At 45.5% G+C, this 18,059-nt stretch overlaps 2 protein-coding genes across 2 annotated transcripts in view; one reads left to right on the top strand and one right to left on the bottom strand.

Annotated features, from left to right (window-relative positions):
• Positions 1-18,059, bottom strand: part of LOC134981040 (embryonic protein UVS.2-like) — a 304,758-nt gene that overhangs the window by 69,897 nt on the left and 216,802 nt on the right. The window lies entirely within an intron of this gene.
• On the top strand, positions 14,641-15,552 carry LOC134979991 (taste receptor type 2 member 41-like). The gene has a single exon (XM_063946590.1). The coding sequence runs from the start codon at positions 14,641-14,643 to the stop codon at positions 15,550-15,552; it is 912 nt and encodes a 303-aa protein (XP_063802660.1).

The following is an 18,059-nucleotide window of genomic DNA, read 5'->3' as shown; positions in this document are numbered from 1 at the left end:
CGTGCCTAAGACTGGAGCACCAGCAAACACTCCTGAGCCTGCCCCGCCATCATCTGAAGCAAGAAGTGGTAACGAGGTGGAATTCAACCTTCTATATGCTTCAGAGGATGGAGGAGCAGCAAAAGGCCATTCAAGCCTATACATCTGCCTACGATATAGGCAAAGGAGGGGGAATGCACCTGACTCAAGCGCAGTTGAGAATGATTTCAACGTTGTGCAAGGTTCTGCAACCCTTTGAATTTGCCACACGTGAAGTCAGTTCAGACACTGCCAGCCTGAGTCAGGTCATTCCCCTCCTCAGGCTTTTGCAGAAGCAGCTGGAGAGATTGAAGGAGGAGCTAAAACGGAGCGATTCCGCTAGGCATGTGGGACTTGTGGATGGAGCCCTTAATTCGCTTAACCAGGAATCACGGGTGGTCAATCTGTTGAAATCAGAGCACTACATTTTGGCCACCGTGCTCGATCCTAGGTTTAAAGCCTACGTTGTATCTCTCTTTCCGGCAGACACAAGTGTGCAGAGGTGCAAAGACCTGCTGGTGAGACACTTGTCAAGTCAAGCAGAACGTGACCCGTCAACAGCTCCTCCTTCACATTCTCCTGCAACTGGGGCTGCGAGGAAAAGGCTAAGAATTCTGAGCCCACCCGCTCTCGGTGATGCAGGGCAGCCTGGAGCGAGTGCTGACATCTGGTCCGGACTGAAGGACCTGCCAACGATTACTGACATGTCGTCTACTGTCACTGCATATGATTCTGTCACCATTGAAAGAATGGTGGAGGATTATATGAGTGACCGCATCCAAGTTGGCACGTCAGACAGTCCGTACGTATACTGGCAGGAAAAAGAGGCAATTTGGAGGCCCTTGCAGAAGCTGGCTTTATTTTACCTAAGTTGCCCACCCTCCAGTGTGTACTCCGAAAGAGTGTTTAGTGCAGCCAGTCACCTTGTCAGCAATCGGCGTACGAGGTTACATCCACAAAATGTGGAGAAGATGATGTTCATCAAAATGAATTATAATCAATTAATCCGTGGATACATTCACCAGCAATTGCCTCCAGAAAGTACACAGGGACCTGAGATGGTGGATTCCAGTGGGGACAAATTAATACTCTGTGAGGAGGGGGATGTACACAGTGAAAGGGGTGAGGAATTGGAGGATGAGGAGGAGGTGGACATCTTGCCTCTGTAGAGCCAGTTTGTGCAAGGAGAGATTGATTGCTTCTTTTTTGGTGGGGGCCCAAACCAACCAGTCATTTCAGCCACAGTCGTGTGGCAGACCCTGTGGCTGAAATGATGGGTTTGTTAAAGTGTGCATGTCCTGTTTATACAACATAAGGGTGGGTGGGAGGGCCCAAGGACAATTCCATCTTGCACCTCTTTTTTTTATTTATCTCTGCATCATGTGATGTTTGGGGCTAATTTTTATAATTGCCATCCTGTCTGACACTGCAGTGCCACTCCTAGATGGGCAAGGTGTTTGTGCCGCCCACTTGGGTCGCTTAGCTTAGTCATCCAGCGACCTCGGTGCAAATTTTAGGACTAAAAATAATATTGTGAGGTGTGAGGTGTTCAGAATAGACTGGAAATGAGTGGAAATTCTGGTTATTGAGGTTAATAATACTATGGGATCAAAATTACCCCCAAATTCTATGATTTAAGCTGTTTTTGAGGGGGTTTTGAAAAAAAACACCTGAATCCAAAACACACCCGAATCCTACAAAAAAATTTCAGGGAGGTTTTGCCAAAATGCGTCCGAATCCAAAACACGGCCGCGGAACCGAATCCAAAACCAAAACACAAAATCTGAAAAATTTCTGGTGCACATCTCTAGAGATGAGCGGGTTCGGTTTCTTTGAATCCGAACCCGCACGAACTTCACTTTTTTTTTCACGGGTCCGAGCGACTCGGATCTTCCCGCCTTGCTCGGTTAACCCGAGCGCGCCCGAACGTCATCATGACGCTGTCGGATTCTCGCGAGACTCGGATTCTATATAAGGAGCCGCGCGTCGCCGCCATTTTCACACGTGCATTGAGATTGATAGGGAGAGGACGTGGCTGGCGTCCTCTCCATTAGAATAGATTAGAAGAGAGAGAGAGAGAGAGAGATTGTGCAGACAGAGTTTACCACAGTGACCAGTGCAGTTGTTGTTAAGTTAACTTTTATTTAATATATCCGTTCTCTGCTATATCCGTTCTCTGCCTGAAAAAAACGATACACAGCAGTCACACAGTGTGACTCAGTCTGTGTGCACTCAGCTCAGCCCAGTGTGCTGCACATCAATGTATAAAAGCTTATAATAATTGTGGGGGAGACTGGGGAGCACTGCAGGTTGTTATAGCAGGAGCCAGGAGTACATAATATTATATTAATTTAAAATTAAACAGTGCACACTTTTGCTGCAGGAGTGCCACTGCCAGTGTGACTAGTGGTGACCAGTGCCTGACCACCAGTATAGTAGTATATTGTTGTATACTATCTCTTTATCAACCAGTCTATATTAGCAGCAGACACAGTACAGTGCGGTAGTTCACTGCTGTGGCTACCTCTGTGTCGGCAGTCGGCACTCGGCAGGCAGTCCGTCCATCCATAATTGTATAATTATATACCACCTAACCGTGGTATTTTTTTTTCTTTCTTTATACCGTCGTCATAGTCATACTAGTTGTTACGAGTATACTACTATCTCTTTATCAACCAGTGTACAGTGCGGTAGTTCACGGCTGTGGCTACCTCTGTGTCGGCAGTCGGCAGGCAGTCCGTCCATCCATAATTGTATTATAATATATACCACCTAACCGTGGTTTTTTTTTCATTCTTTATACCGTCATAGTGTCATACTAGTTGTTACGAGTATACTACTATCTCTTTATCAACCAGTGTACAGTGCGGTAGTTCACGGCTGTGGCTACCTCTGTGTCGGCAGTCGGCAGGCAGTCCGTCCATCCATAATTGTATTATAATATATACCACCTAACCGTGGTTTTTTTTTCATTCTTTATACCGTCATAGTCAGTCATACTAGTTGTTACGAGTATACTACTATCTCTTTATCAACCAGTGTACAGTGCGGTAGTGCACGGCTGTGGCTACCTCTGTGTCGGCAGTCGGCAGGCAGTCCGTCCATCCATAATTGTATTATAATATATACCACCTAACCGTGGTTTTTTTTTCATTCTTTATACCGTCATAGTGTCATACTAGTTGTTACGAGTATACTACTATCTCTTTATCAACCAGTGTACAGTGCGGTAGTTCACGGCTGTGGCTACCTCTGTGTCGGAACTCGGCAGGCAGTCCGTCCATCCATAATTGTATTATTATAATATATACCACCTAACCGTGGTTTTTTTTTCATTCTTTATACCGTCATAGTGTCATACTAGTTGTTACGAGTATACTACTATCTCTTTATCAACCAGTGTACAGTGCGGTAGTTCACGGCTGTGGCTACCTCTGTGTCGGCAGTCGGCAGGCAGTCCGTCCATCCATAATTGTATTATAATATATACCACCTAACCGTGGTTTTTTTTTCATTCTTTATACCGTCATAGTGTCATACTAGTTGTTACGAGTATACTACTATCTCTTTATCAACCAGTGTACAGTGCGGTAGTTCACGGCTGTGGCTACCTCTGTGTCGGCAGTCGGCAGGCAGTCCGTCCATCCATAATTGTATTATAATATATACCACCTAACCGTGGTTTTTTTTTCATTCTTTATACCGTCATAGTCAGTCATACTAGTTGTTACGAGTATACTACTATCTCTTTATCAACCAGTGTACAGTGCGGTAGTTCACGGCTGTGGCTACCTCTGTGTCGGCAGTCGGCAGGCAGTCCGTCCATCCATAATTGTATTATAATATATACCACCTAACCGTGGTTTTTTTTTCATTCTTTATACCGTCATAGTGTCATACTAGTTGTTACGAGTATACTACTATCTCTTTATCAACCAGTGTACAGTGCGGTAGTTCACGGCTGTGGCTACCTCTGTGTCGGAACTCGGCAGGCAGTCCGTCCATCCATAATTGTATTATTATAATATATACCACCTAACCGTGGTTTTTTTTTCATTCTTTATACCGTCATAGTGTCATACTAGTTGTTACGAGTATACTACTATCTCTTTATCAACCAGTGTACAGTGCGGTAGTTCACGGCTGTGGCTACCTCTGTGTCGGCAGTCGGCAGGCAGTCCGTCCATCCATAATTGTATTATAATATATACCACCTAACCGTGGTTTTTTTTTCATTCTTTATACCGTCATAGTGTCATACTAGTTGTTACGAGTATACTACTATCTCTTTATCAACCAGTGTACAGTGCGGTAGTTCACGGCTGTGGCTACCTCTGTGTCGGCAGTCGGCAGGCAGTCCGTCCATCCATAATTGTATTATAATATATACCACCTAACCGTGGTTTTTTTTTCATTCTTTATACCGTCATAGTCAGTCATACTAGTTGTTACGAGTATACTACTATCTCTTTATCAACCAGTGTACAGTGCGGTAGTTCACGGCTGTGGCTACCTCTGTGTCGGAACTCGGCAGGCAGTCCGTCCATCCATAATTGTATTACAATATATACCACCTAACCGTGGTTTTTTTTTCATTCTTTATACCGTCATAGTCAGTCATACTAGTTGTTACGAGTATACTACTATCTCTTTATCAACCAGTGTACAGTGCGGTAGTTCACGGCTGTGGCTACCTCTGTGTCGGCACTCGGCAGGCAGTCCGTCCAACCATAATTGTATTATAATATATACCACCTAACCGTGGTTTTTTTTTCATTCTTTATACCGTCGTCATACTAGTTGTTACGAGTATACTACTATCTCTTTATCAACCAGTGTACAGTGCGGTAGTTCACGGCTGTGGCTACCTCTGTGTCGGCAGTCGGCAGGCAGTCCGTCCATCCATAATTGTATTATAATATATACCACCTAACCGTGGTTTTTTTTTCATTCTTTATACCGTCATAGTCAGTCATACTAGTTGTTACGAGTATACTACTATCTCTTTATCAACCAGTGTACAGTGCGGTAGTTCACGGCTGTGGCTACCTCTGTGTCGGAACTCGGCAGGCAGTCCGTCCATCCATAATTGTATTACAATATATACCACCTAACCGTGGTTTTTTTTTCATTCTTTATACCGTCATAGTCAGTCATACTAGTTGTTACGAGTATACTACTATCTCTTTATCAACCAGTGTACAGTGCGGTAGTTCACGGCTGTGGCTACCTCTGTGTCGGCACTCGGCAGGCAGTCCGTCCAACCATAATTGTATTATAATATATACCACCTAACCGTGGTTTTTTTTTCATTCTTTATACCGTCGTCATACTAGTTGTTACGAGTATACTACTATCTCTTTATCAACCAGTGTACAGTGCGGTAGTTCACGGCTGTGGCTACCTCTGTGTCGGCACTCGGCAGGCAGTCCGTCCATCCATAATTGTATTATATACCACCTAACCGTGGTTTTTTTATACCACCTAACCGTGGCAGTCCGTCCATAATTGTATACTAGTATCCAATCCATCCATCTCCATTGTTTACCTGAGGTGCCTTTTAGTTCTGCCTATAAAATATGGAGAACAAAAAAGTTGAGGTTCCAAAATTAGGGAAAGATCAAGATCCACTTCCACCTCGTGCTGAAGCTGCTGCCACTAGTCATGGCCGAGACGATGAAATGCCAGCAACGTCGTCTGCCAAGGCCGATGCCCAATGTCATAGTACAGAGCATGTCAAATCCAAAACACCAAATATCAGAAAAAAAAGGACTCCAAAACCTAAAATAAAATTGTCGGAGGAGAAGCGTAAACTTGCCAATATGCCATTTACCACACGGAGTGGCAAGGAACGGCTGAGGCCCTGGCCTATGTTCATGGCTAGTGGTTCAGCTTCACATGAGGATGGAAGCACTCAGCCTCTCGCTAGAAAACTGAAAAGACTCAAGCTGGCAAAAGCACCGCAAAGAACTGTGCGTTCTTTGAAATCCCAAATCCACAAGGAGAGTCCAATTGTGTCGTTTGCGATGCCTGACCTTCCCAACACTGGACGTGAAGAGCATGCGCCTTCCACTATTTGCATGCCCCCTGCAAGTGCTGGAAGGAGCACCCGCAGTCCAGTTCCTGATAGTCAGATTGAAGATGTCAGTGTTGAAGTACACCAGGATGAGGAGGATATGGATGTTGCTGGCGCTGGGGAGGAAATTGACCAGGAGGATTCTGATGGTGAGGTGGTTTGTTTAAGTCAGGCACCCGGGGAGACACCTGTTGTCCGTGGGAGGAATATGGCCGTTGACATGCCAGGTGAAAATACCAAAAAAATCAGCTCTTCGGTGTGGAGGTATTTCACCAGAAATGCGGACAACAGGTGTCAAGCCGTGTGTTCCCTTTGTCAAGCTGTAATAAGTAGGGGTAAGGACATTAACCACCTCGGAACATCTTCCCTTATACGTCACCTGCAGCGCATTCATAATAAGTCAGTGACAAGTTCAAAAACTTTGGGTGACAGCGGAAGCAGTCCACTGACCAAATCCCTTCCTCTTGTAACCAAGCTCACGCAAACCACCCCACCAACTCCCTCAGTGTCAATTTCCTCCTTCCCCAGGAATGCCAATAGTCCTGCAGGCCATGTCACTGGCAAGTCTGACGAGTCCTCTCCTGCCTGGGATTCCTCCGATGCATCCTTGCGTGTAACGCCTACTGCTGCTGGCGCTGCTGTTGTTGCCGCTGGGAGTCGATGGTCATCCCAGAGGGGAAGTCGTAAGCCCACTTGTACTACTTCCAGTAAGCAATTGACTGTTCAACAGTCCTTTGCGAGGAAGATGAAATATCACAGCAGTCATCCTACTGCAAAGCGGATAACTGAGTCCTTGACAACTATGTTGGTGTTAGACGTGCGTCCGGTATCCGCCGTTAGTTCACAGGGAACTAGACAATTTATTGAGGCAGTGTGCCCCCGTTACCAAATACCATCTAGGTTCCACTTCTCTAGGCAGGCGATACCGAGAATGTACACGGACGTCAGAAAAAGACTCACCAGTGTCCTAAAAAATGCAGTTGTACCCAATGTCCACTTAACCACGGACATGTGGACAAGTGGAGCAGGGCAGGGTCAGGACTATATGACTGTGACAGCCCACTGGGTAGATGTATGGACTCCCGCCGCAAGAACAGCAGCGGCGGCACCAGTAGCAGCATCTCGCAAACGCCAACTCTTTCCTAGGCAGGCTACGCTTTGTATCACCGCTTTCCAGAATACGCACACAGCTGAAAACCTCTTACGGCAACTGAGGAAGATCATTGCGGAATGGCTTACCCCAATTGGACTCTCCTGTGGATTTGTGGCATCGGACAACGCCAGCAATATTGTGTGTGCATTAAATATGGGCAAATTCCAGCACGTCCCATGTTTTGCACATACCTTGAATTTGGTGGTGCAGAATTTTTTAAAAAACGACAGGGGCGTGCAAGAGATGCTGTCGGTGGCCAGAAAAATTGCGGGACACTTTCGGCGTACAGGCACCACGTACAGAAGACTGGAGCACCACCAAAAACTACTGAACCTGCCCTGCCATCATCTGAAGCAAGAAGTGGTAACGAGGTGGAATTCAACCCTCTATATGCTTCAGAGGTTGGAGGAGCAGCAAAAGGCCATTCAAGCCTATACAATTGAGCACGATATAGGAGATGGAATGCACCTGTCTCAAGTGCAGTGGAGAATGATTTCAACGTTGTGCAAGGTTCTGATGCCCTTTGAACTTGCCACACGTGAAGTCAGTTCAGACACTGCCAGCCTGAGTCAGGTCATTCCCCTCATCAGGCTTTTGCAGAAGAAGCTGGAGGCATTGAAGAAGGAGCTAACACGGAGCGATTCCGCTAGGCATGTGGGACTTGTGGATGCAGCCCTTAATTCGCTTAACAAGGATTCACGGGTGGTCAATCTGTTGAAATCAGAGCACTACATTTTGGCCACCGTGCTCGATCCTAGATTTAAAGCCTACCTTGGATCTCTCTTTCCGGCAGACACAGGTCTGCTGGGGTTGAAAGACCTGCTGGTGACAAAATTGTCAAGTCAAGCGGAACGCGACCTGTCAACATCTCCTCCTTCACATTCTCCCGCAACTGGGGGTGCGAGGAAAAGGCTCAGAATTCCGAGCCCACCCGCTGGCGGTGATGCAGGGCAGTCTGGAGCGACTGCTGATGCTGACATCTGGTCCGGACTGAAGGACCTGACAACGATTACGGACATGTCGTCTACTGTCACTGCATATGATTCTCTCAACATTGATAGAATGGTGGAGGATTATATGAGTGACCGCATCCAAGTAGGCACGTCACACAGTCCGTACTTATACTGGCAGGAAAAAGAGGCAATTTGGAGGCCCTTGCACAAACTGGCTTTATTCTACCTAAGTTGCCCTCCCACAAGTGTGTACTCCGAAAGAGTGTTTAGTGCCGCCGCTCACCTTGTCAGCAATCGGCGTACGAGGTTACATCCAGAAAATGTGGAGAAGATGATGTTCATTAAAATGAATTATAATCAATTCCTCCGCGGAGACATTGACCAGCAGCAATTGCCTCCACAAAGTACACAGGGAGCTGAGATGGTGGATTCCAGTGGGGACGAATTGATAATCTGTGAGGAGGGGGATGTACACGGTGATATATCGGAGGATTATGATGAGGTGGACATCTTGCCTCTGTAGAGCCAGTTTGTGCAAGGAGAGATTAATTGCTTCTTTTTTGGGGGGGGGTCCAAACCAACCCGTCATATCAGTCACAGTCGTGTGGCAGACCCTGTCACTGAAATGATGGGTTGGTTAAAGTGTGCATGTCCTGTTTTGTTTATACAACATAAGGGTGGGTGGGAGGGCCCAAGGATAATTCCATCTTGCACCTCTTTTTTCTTTTCTTTTTCTTTGCATCATGTGCTGATTGGGGAGGGTTTTTTGGAAGGGACATCCTGCGTGACACTGCAGTGCCACTCCTAGATGGGCCCGGTGTTTGTGTCGGCCACTAGGGTCGCTAATCTTACTCACACAGCTACCTCATTGCGCCTCTTTTTTTCTTTGCGTCATGTGCTGTTTGGGGAGGGTTTTTTGGAAGGGACATCCTGCGTGACACTGCAGTGCCACTCCTAGATGTGCCCGGTGTTTGTGTCGGCCACTAGGGTCGCTAATCTTACTCACACAGTCAGCTACCTCATTGCGCCTCTTTTTTTCTTTGCGTCATGTGCTGTTTGGGGAGGGTTTTTTGGAAGGGCCATCCTGCGTGACACTGCAGTGCCACTCCTAGATGGGCCCGGTGTTTGTGTCGGCCACTAGGGTCGCTAATCTTACTCACACAGCTACCTCATTGCGCCTCTTTTTTTCTTTGCGTCATGTGCTGTTTGGGGAGGGTTTTTTGGAAGGGACATCCTGCGTGACACTGCAGTGCCACTCCTAGATGGGCCCGGTGTTTGTGTCGGCCACTAGGGTCGCTTATCTTACTCACACAGCGACCTCGGTGCAAATTTTAGGACTAAAAATAATATTGTGAGGTGTGAGGTATTCAGAATAGACTGAAAATGAGTGTAAATTATGGTTTTTGAGGTTAATAATACTTTGGGATCAAAATGACCCCCAAATTCTATGATTTAAGCTGTTTTTTAGTGTTTTTGGAAAAAAACACCCGAATCCAAAACACACCCGAATCCGACAAAAAAAATTCGGTGAGGTTTTGCCAAAACGCGTTCGAACCCAAAACACGGCCGCGGAACCGAACCCAAAACCAAAACACAAAACCCGAAAAATTTCAGGCGCTCATCTCTACACATCTCTAGTTAAAATAAATGTTTACAACCCTTCTTTGAAGGGGTATTATTTGAGAGACCACAAGTCTGGCTGCACCAACCAAGTTCTAACTGACCCTACCCCATCTCTAAAGTCCGGGCCATTGCTCCTCACAGATTGTTCCAGACGGTTGTGGAACGTTGCGTCCTGGCCGGGCAGCGGCGGCGGCTGGTGATTGCGGACAGCAGTCTCGGCAGAATTTTGGGCTGTATACTAGAGTGCTTCTTGGCCCATATTTGCAAGTAGGAATGTTAAATTAAGGTAAAAATGGAAAGGGTATCAGAATTGGCAATGTTGGTGCAATGGTATACACTGATGATGATGACCGTGAATAGCTCTTCTATATATAGCTGCCTCTAAATGCAATGCCGAGTTCCCGGCCGCTAGAATGCCAGCAGGGTGGTGAGCGCAACAAAGCCCCTTTCGGGCTCGCTGAGCTTGACACGGTGCAGACTTGGTGGCTTGCTGCGCTTGCCACAGGTTCTATTCCCACTCTACGGGTGTTGTGGACACCCACGAGTGGGAATAGGCCTGGGCCCCCTCCTGGCATGCTGGCAGTTGGGATCCCGGCCGCTGGTACAGATGGGTCCATGGTTATCTTGACTAGTTTTCTGCGCCTAGGCACAACATGATTTATTAGCATAAACCCTTCATCTATTGTTCTCAGCTGCAATACAGAGAACAATACAGCAGGGGATTAAGTCATTACAGCAGGGGATTAAGTTCGACTGGCCATTCTCAGTTAATCCTATTAAAGGTCAAGATAAACATGGACCCATCTGTATATATCCATACTTGCCTACTCTCCCTGAATGGCCGGGAGGCTCCCGAAAATCGTGTGACCCTCACGGACTCCCGGAAGAGCAGGCAGGTCTCACGATTTCTGGGGTCCTCCCCTGCCCAGCCACCCACTTAGCGAGTAAAGTGGGCGGTCCAGGCAGGCGATGATGCGATTCTTGTTGAATCGCGTCATCATAGCCACGCCCCCTACTGTATAATGCCGGTAATAGCGGCATTACACAGCGGAGGGCGTGGCTTACATGATGCAATCTCGCAGCCACGCCCACTTTTCGCCTCCACCACGCCCCCGTTCCAACTCTGGCCCGCCCCCTCTGCACGGGACATCCCAGCCCCGCCCCCCTGCTGAGCCGACCTGGCTGCTCTCTCCCGGAGAGAGCAGCCAAAAAGTCGGTAAGTATGTATATATCCCATTTCAGTTTATAGTATGAAAATCAATAGTATTTTGGCTACACAATTGTATGCATGATGTATGCCTACCGCTAATACTGTAGTTCTGTTTTTGAGCTGGAAACTTGTACACATACCTTAAAAACGTTTTTCTCTTATTTATGATTTCTTATTGTAGTCAGGGCACAAACACATCACACTGAACACAATATTAAAAGTGACAGTTTAAATACAAGGGCTGATTCAAAGGTAAACATAAATTGTGCAGCCCCTGCATCTTTGTAGGCAGTGGCGGTGCTAAAATCTGTAGGAGTTAAAAGGTGTCCACTGCAGGCGTCTCTGATCCGCTGCTGCATCCGAGATCTGCCATGGCTGGTCTGATGGAAAAGTTGGCAGGTTAGCTGTTCTGATAAAAATGTTGGTGAGCTGTGGGGCAGCATTTTAGTTGGTCAGACAAGTTAGACGTTTGGTCAGTTGGATGGTTGGAGGAATGTTGGGGGGACATTTACTAAGCAGTGATAAGAGCGGAGAAGTGAGCCAGTGGAGTAGTTGCCCATGGCGACCAATCAGCACTTTAGTAACATCTATAACTTGTATACTATAAAATTATACAGAGCTGCTGATTGGTTGATGGGGTAACTTCTCCACCGGCTCACTTCGCCGCTCTTATCACTGCTTAGTAAATGTCCCCCTTGGTCTGATATAGACAGCTTAACATACAGTAGATGACAGGCAAGAATTGCGGAATAAAATAGTCAATAACAAAAATGCCAAATACTTTTCACTTAAAATCTAAAGATGTTCATATAGCACAAACAATATCTCTTTAGATAAATTTGAAAATGTATGTCAAATGCCAAATACTGTACACTGATGCCAAAAATAAGTTGATTAGTTAAGTGAAGTCTTTTGCCATTGGTCAAACCCAAAATGTTCACTCTGAAAATGAATATATTTCCAGGAGCAGAAGCCACGATTGCAACTAAGTAAAATGCCAGCACAAAAATATACATAGTATGAGACATCCTATTAGACTGTATGTTCTAGTGTTTTCTATGACAATCTTACTACAAAATGTGCATCGGCACTTGACTATGGGGGTCATTCCGAGATTATCGTAGCTGTGCTAAATTTACCACAGCTACGATCATTCACACTGACATGCATGGGGACGCAGAGCACAGGGCTAGTCCGCCCCGCATGTCAGTGCCACCCTCCCCCCCCTCCCCGCAGAAGTGCAAAGGCATCGCACAGCGGCGATGCCTTTGCACTTCAAGAGTAGCTGCCGACCAGCGCAGCTTTAGGGTGCAGGCCGAGAGCTACTCACCGCTCCCCGGAACGCAGCAGCTGCATGTGACGTCACGCAGCCACTGCGGCCCGCCCCCCATTTTGTCCGGCCACGCCTGCGTTGGCCAGACTGCACCCACGAAACGGCAGCCAAACACCGCCGTTCCACTCCCCCCAATCAGGCAGAGGTGTCTGTCAATCAGGCAGAGGCGATCGTAGTGGCCCGACGGCCTTCGGCCATCTGGCATGTTCTGGCGCACTGCAGCCTTGAAAAAGGGACTTTGATGTCCCGAAACGCGTCGGCACCTGCTTTCCAGTACTTTCCTGTGCTTCTGGACATCCTTGACTGTGAAAGGGACCACTGGGGAACACGCCTGATGGAGCCACATGCAGGGTATTGTTCCCGGGAAATACCTTGCATTCATAACACCTGCGGCTCCGATTATCATCTTGGTAGGACTCTGTTTCCCATGTTGGGTTCTGTTTTTGTCTCACTTTTAATCATTGTGTAGTATTAAATTTATATTTTATTCACATCAAGCCGGTACATTACATTTTATTGAGAAAATAGAAGTTCCTGCAAAAAGTGTAGCATTGGATTAGCGCCAAAGTGGGAGGACTCACTTTACCATTTTTAGTGCATTTTTACTGTTTGGAGTTTGCAGGGAACTCCCAGACTACCCCCAGGCTTGCACAAATCCTTACAGCGCAACCATCCACCTCTATTATTTCTTTTTTGTAGTGTATATCACTGGCTCATTAGAATGCAATATGGGGATTGCATTTGATTTGTACATGATGCAAATGCAGTCAGTGTGCAATACAATATTCCACTGTCCTTTCCAAGAGGTTTGGCAAATATTTGCATTTTGCTATTTGCATTTCAAAAATTGTAGTTTATGAGACACAGAACATTGCAACCGATAACCCTTTCAGATTGAAATGCCGGGTTGTACGGGGATTTTGTAGATGGCTCCAACCCGGATGCGACCAAACTGAGACCCTTTTCAGACTGGCAGTAGTACCTGGGCTAATTGTGACAACTCTTCCTATGCTGTAAATGGGTCCCAGGTCGGATTGACCTGGGATTCCCATTTACACTGAGCCTTACCCAGGTCCTTTCTGTGAAAACACTGCTCTCTAGCAGTAGCAGATCTTGCCATGGGCAAGCAGGACTTTTGCCCGGGGCGCCGCCTCCCGAAGGGCGCAGGGCGCCATCCGGATGGCGCCACACCAGGGCAAGATCCGCTGCTGCTGTGCCCGCCACTGCCCGCTGCCCACCGCTGCCGCTGGCCGCTGTGAAGGGAAACTAGACGCTACGCGTCTAATTTCCCTTCATGGGGAGGTCCTTTACTGTGCGGTGCGCGATGACGTCATCGCGCACCGTACAGCAAAGGTCCTCTCCACGATGGGAACTAGACGCGCGTCTAGTTTCCCTTCATGGAGAGGACCTTTGTTATGCGGTGCGCGATGACGTCATCGCGCACCGCACATTTCAGAGCGCTACAGTAGTCTGTACAGGGGGCGTAAATGACCACGCCCCCTCTACGAAGCCACGCCCCCTATTGCCGCCTGGGGCGCACAGAGCCCCAGAACCGGCCCTGCTCTCTAGCAGGGTTGGATTCCCGGTCACTGGACCTGGGTTCAGCCATTTCCAGTGACAGAAATCCTGGGTTCACATGCAATAATAATTTTCTTGTCAGTGGAAAAGGAGTATAACAGAGAATATCTGGTAAAAAGATGGTTGGTGCTTGCACAGCCACACGGGGCCTGACAGCTCACTTCCGCTAGGTGTCTCGCATCACATGACATATTGAGGCTAGGTGTATGTGGACATATCTGTTCATACTGGTCTCTACCATCAGCATGTACTCTTACCATCATTTAGAGACCTTCAAATGATAATCCGTCTATAGAGGTGGCCAGTTTTGATTATCCCACCAGTCTGAACTCACACAAACTTAAAAATATATATCAGGTCATAAATGAGTAAACATGAAAATAATTAAGGTTCATTGTCATGGATTTATCCTAATTAATTAATTTCAGCCTTATGTGAATACAAATACATTATGTTTTAGAGCAGGCAGAGTGAATTGGAATAACAAATCTGTAAAATATCTTGGATGGAGATACTGGAATCTAATTATATCGTAATTTGCATTTTAGTACATCAGATTTCATTCCCACATCACATAGCATAGTACAAATGTCACTGAATTTATACAGGGACCAGAAACTGAAATTAAACAAGCATACAGTACCTAAAAACTGCACTTGTGCATGTAAGAGGCTTCTAAAAAAAACATTCAAAAATATGTCTTCTACTTTATTCCTTATTACTGGATCCATGGATGTGGCTATATTTTTGCTTTCTGCTCCAGGAAACACATTCATTCTTTTTGTGAATATTTTGGATGTTGTCAATTCGAAAGCACTTAATTTAAGTGACCAGCTCATTTGTAGCATCTCTGTAGTCACCATCTGTCATCAGTTCTTATATGTACTTGAGTTTATAACTTTCTCTCTAACAAAAGAAATGTTTTCCGAAGAAGCTGCTGTTATATGCTTTATATTTATGTTACAGACTATCACATCCTGCAACCTCTGGCTTTCTACCTGGCTCTGTGTGCACTTCTGTATAAAAATTGTCAACATTAAGCAAAGATGTTACATTTATCTACAGAAAATGTTTCCCAAGACATTTAAATGGATTCTGATGTCTACTATCCTGGGGTCATCTCTGATCAGTTTCTCTTCAGTGTTGGGAAGTCTAATGCTTACTCAATCTGATATGACTTACAATGACTATGGTCTACCAGCATATGAGAAACAGTTATCTTCAACTGTACTGTATAGTCTGACTTTTTCTGTGTCCATTGTAGTTTTATGTACTTCAGCTCTGACAATCATCATCTCTCTCAGTAGACACATGAAAAGGATACAAGACAATTCGGAAGGCTCAATAACTCCTAGTGTTGAAGCCCATGTTCAAGCTACTAGAACTATTCTCTCACTCTTAGTGATAAACATACTTTATTCTATTGATGGACTTCGCTGGTTTATTGTAAAACCATTCCTTATTTATCACTACGTATCATTGATATGTTCATCAGTTAGTCAGATTCTTAAACCTTGGATTCTTATCAAAGGAAACAGCAAACTAGATGGAGCACTTCAGCAAGTCTTACATAGCTGCACTTCTCCCCGAATATCTAATGATACATAACGTGATACTGGATAGATATTTAATCAAAAAATAAAAATAAAAAGGGTAGCGTTGTGGTGCACAGGGTCATAAGTTGGCTGTTTATTAATAAATTAAAACATAACTTTTTTAAAGTTATGTTTTAATTTATTAATAAACAGCCAACTTATGACCCTGTGCACCACAACGCTACCCTTTTTCTTTACTTTTTTGATTAAATATCGATCTCTTAGGTAGCAGGTAGCACGTCCCCTCATGCAGATATCTAGATCTCTATATTAATATGTTATATGGGGATTAGGCCATACCATACCGGTGCGGAAACATTTGTTTTTGTTTGTATAACGTGATACTGGATAGCTCTGTTCCAGAACTGGTATGCACATTATTGTATCCACATAGAAATACGTATTTTCTTTATATTCTGGCACTGTAGCAGATTAGTATTGCTTAATGTATACAATGTGGTTATTGTTTATTTTTTATATTTCTGATCATTTTTATAGAGTGTATTATCATGTTTAAATGGGTCTGGGACTCCAGGTCGACAACAAAAAGGTCGACACACCTTAGGTCGACGCCAATTGGTCGACACACCTTGGGTCGACATGGACAAAAGGTCGACAGGAACAAGGTCGACATGAGGTTTTTATGTTTTTTCGGTGTCGTTTTCTTTGTAGAGTGACCGGGAACCCCAATTAGTGCACCGCGTCCCCTCGCATGGCTCGCTTCGCTCGTCATGCTTTGGGCATGGTGTCTTCGCTCCGTTCCGCTTCGCTCGGCACAGATTACCGTTCCAATCATAGTCCACGTGGATCGTTAAGTATGAAAAGGTTCCAAAAAAGAAAAAAAATTGCGAAAAACTCATGTCGACCTTTTTCCATGTCGACCTTGTTCCTGTCGGCCTTTTGTCCATGTCGACATTTTGTCCATGCCAACCTAAGGTGTGTCGACCAATTGCCATTGACCTAAGGTGTGTCGACATTTTTGTTGTCGACCTGGAGTCCGGATACGTTTAAATCATTTGAAAAATTATATTGAGTTAAGGAAAACATTTGTTTGTTTAATTTGTTAATTATTTGAATTAAGGTGGTCATTCCGAGTCGTTCGCTCTGTAAATTTCATCGCATCGCAGCGATTTTCCGCTTAGTGTGCATGCGCAATGTCCGCACTGCGACTGCGCCAAGTAATTTTGCTATGAAGTTAGTATTTTTACTCACGGCTTTTTCATCGCTCAGGCGATCGTAGTGTGATTGACAGGAAATGGGTGTTTCTGGGCGGAAACAGGCCGTTTTATGGGCGTGTGGGAAAAAACGCTACCGTTTCCGGAAAAAACGCAGGAGTGGCTGGAGAAACGGGGGAGTGTCTGGGCGAACGCTGGGTGTGTTTGTGACGTCAAACCAGGAACGACATGCACTGAACTGATCGCAGATGCCGAGTAAGTCTGAAGCTACTCTGAAACTGCTAAGAAGTTTGTAATCGCAATATTGTGAATACATCGTTCGCAATTTTAAGATGCTAAGATTCACTCCCAGTAGGCGGCGGCTTAGCGTGAGCAACTCTGCTAAAATCGCCTTGCGAGCGAACAACTCGGAATGACCTCCTTAGTACTGCAATAAGATAGACTGTATACTACTGGCTACTGTAAAATTGACATATGAGTTAAAAATAGTTGTATAGCTACTAGAAGGTTAGGAGATCCCGCCACGGTAAGGTTCGGCAGATTTCATGCAAATTTGGCAGGTTGAGATCATCGCCGGCAATTGTGCCCTCCCCCAATCTCTCTCCAAGCTTTGATTAATCATCCCTTAAATTGTTTATTTGTATGTGTGAGTGCACTTATGTGTTTTTTATGTTATTAAATAAAGGAATATCCTAAATTGCTATGCTATAGCTTTAAGTTTTACCCAAAGTTTTGCAATGATATAACTTTTTATTTTATCCATGATAACACAATGAATCATTCTGAATAATTTATTTAGCGTTATGAGCTACTTAGCTAGTCAGAACCTTGGTGGTTTTGTCAGCCCAGTTTGGTGCAATTTATCCCAAAGGCACAGAGTTAAACGCAGTTAGTGTGTTCACCAGTGACTGCCGTAGTGGATACGGACTTCTTTGCTGTTACACTATGCAGCTCACAGCCCCCCTGGGTAAATACTGGACAGGAGTGTCATAGATGATGTATACATCATTATTCTGTTGATAAAGCAGAGTGAAGGCCTGATTCATTATGGATCGCTTCTGAGGCTGAGATAGCGATGTTCACAAGTCTGCTATTGCTAAAATTTGCATGTGGAGAGCCGCCCAGGAGGGATAAAAGACGCCCACTGACGCATTTGTAAATCTGTGCAGGCATTAGCAGATTTGCAATGCATGCACAAAAAAAGGACACTATTGGCATTTGCTGCTGACCCCAGCATACTCAAATCAATGAGAATGCAGTCACACCGGGTGCCATGTTTTGAACGCAGCATTCACAGATGACATCAGCTACACGCCCTGAAAACAACCAGAACATGCCTGCGTTT

Source organism: Pseudophryne corroboree, chromosome 12 (genome assembly GCF_028390025.1).
Source record: "Pseudophryne corroboree isolate aPseCor3 chromosome 12, aPseCor3.hap2, whole genome shotgun sequence".
In the NCBI taxonomy this organism is placed as follows: domain Eukaryota; kingdom Metazoa; phylum Chordata; class Amphibia; order Anura; family Myobatrachidae; genus Pseudophryne; species Pseudophryne corroboree.
Note: the sequence above shows the minus strand (reverse complement) of the source record. Positions and strands in the feature narration are given on the sequence as shown.

What these genes read in the sequence shown, in the direction of transcription:
- LOC134979991 (XM_063946590.1), top strand. Translation starts at nt 14,641, where the DNA reads ATGTCTTCTACTTTATTCCTTATTACTGGATCCATGGATGTGGCTATA.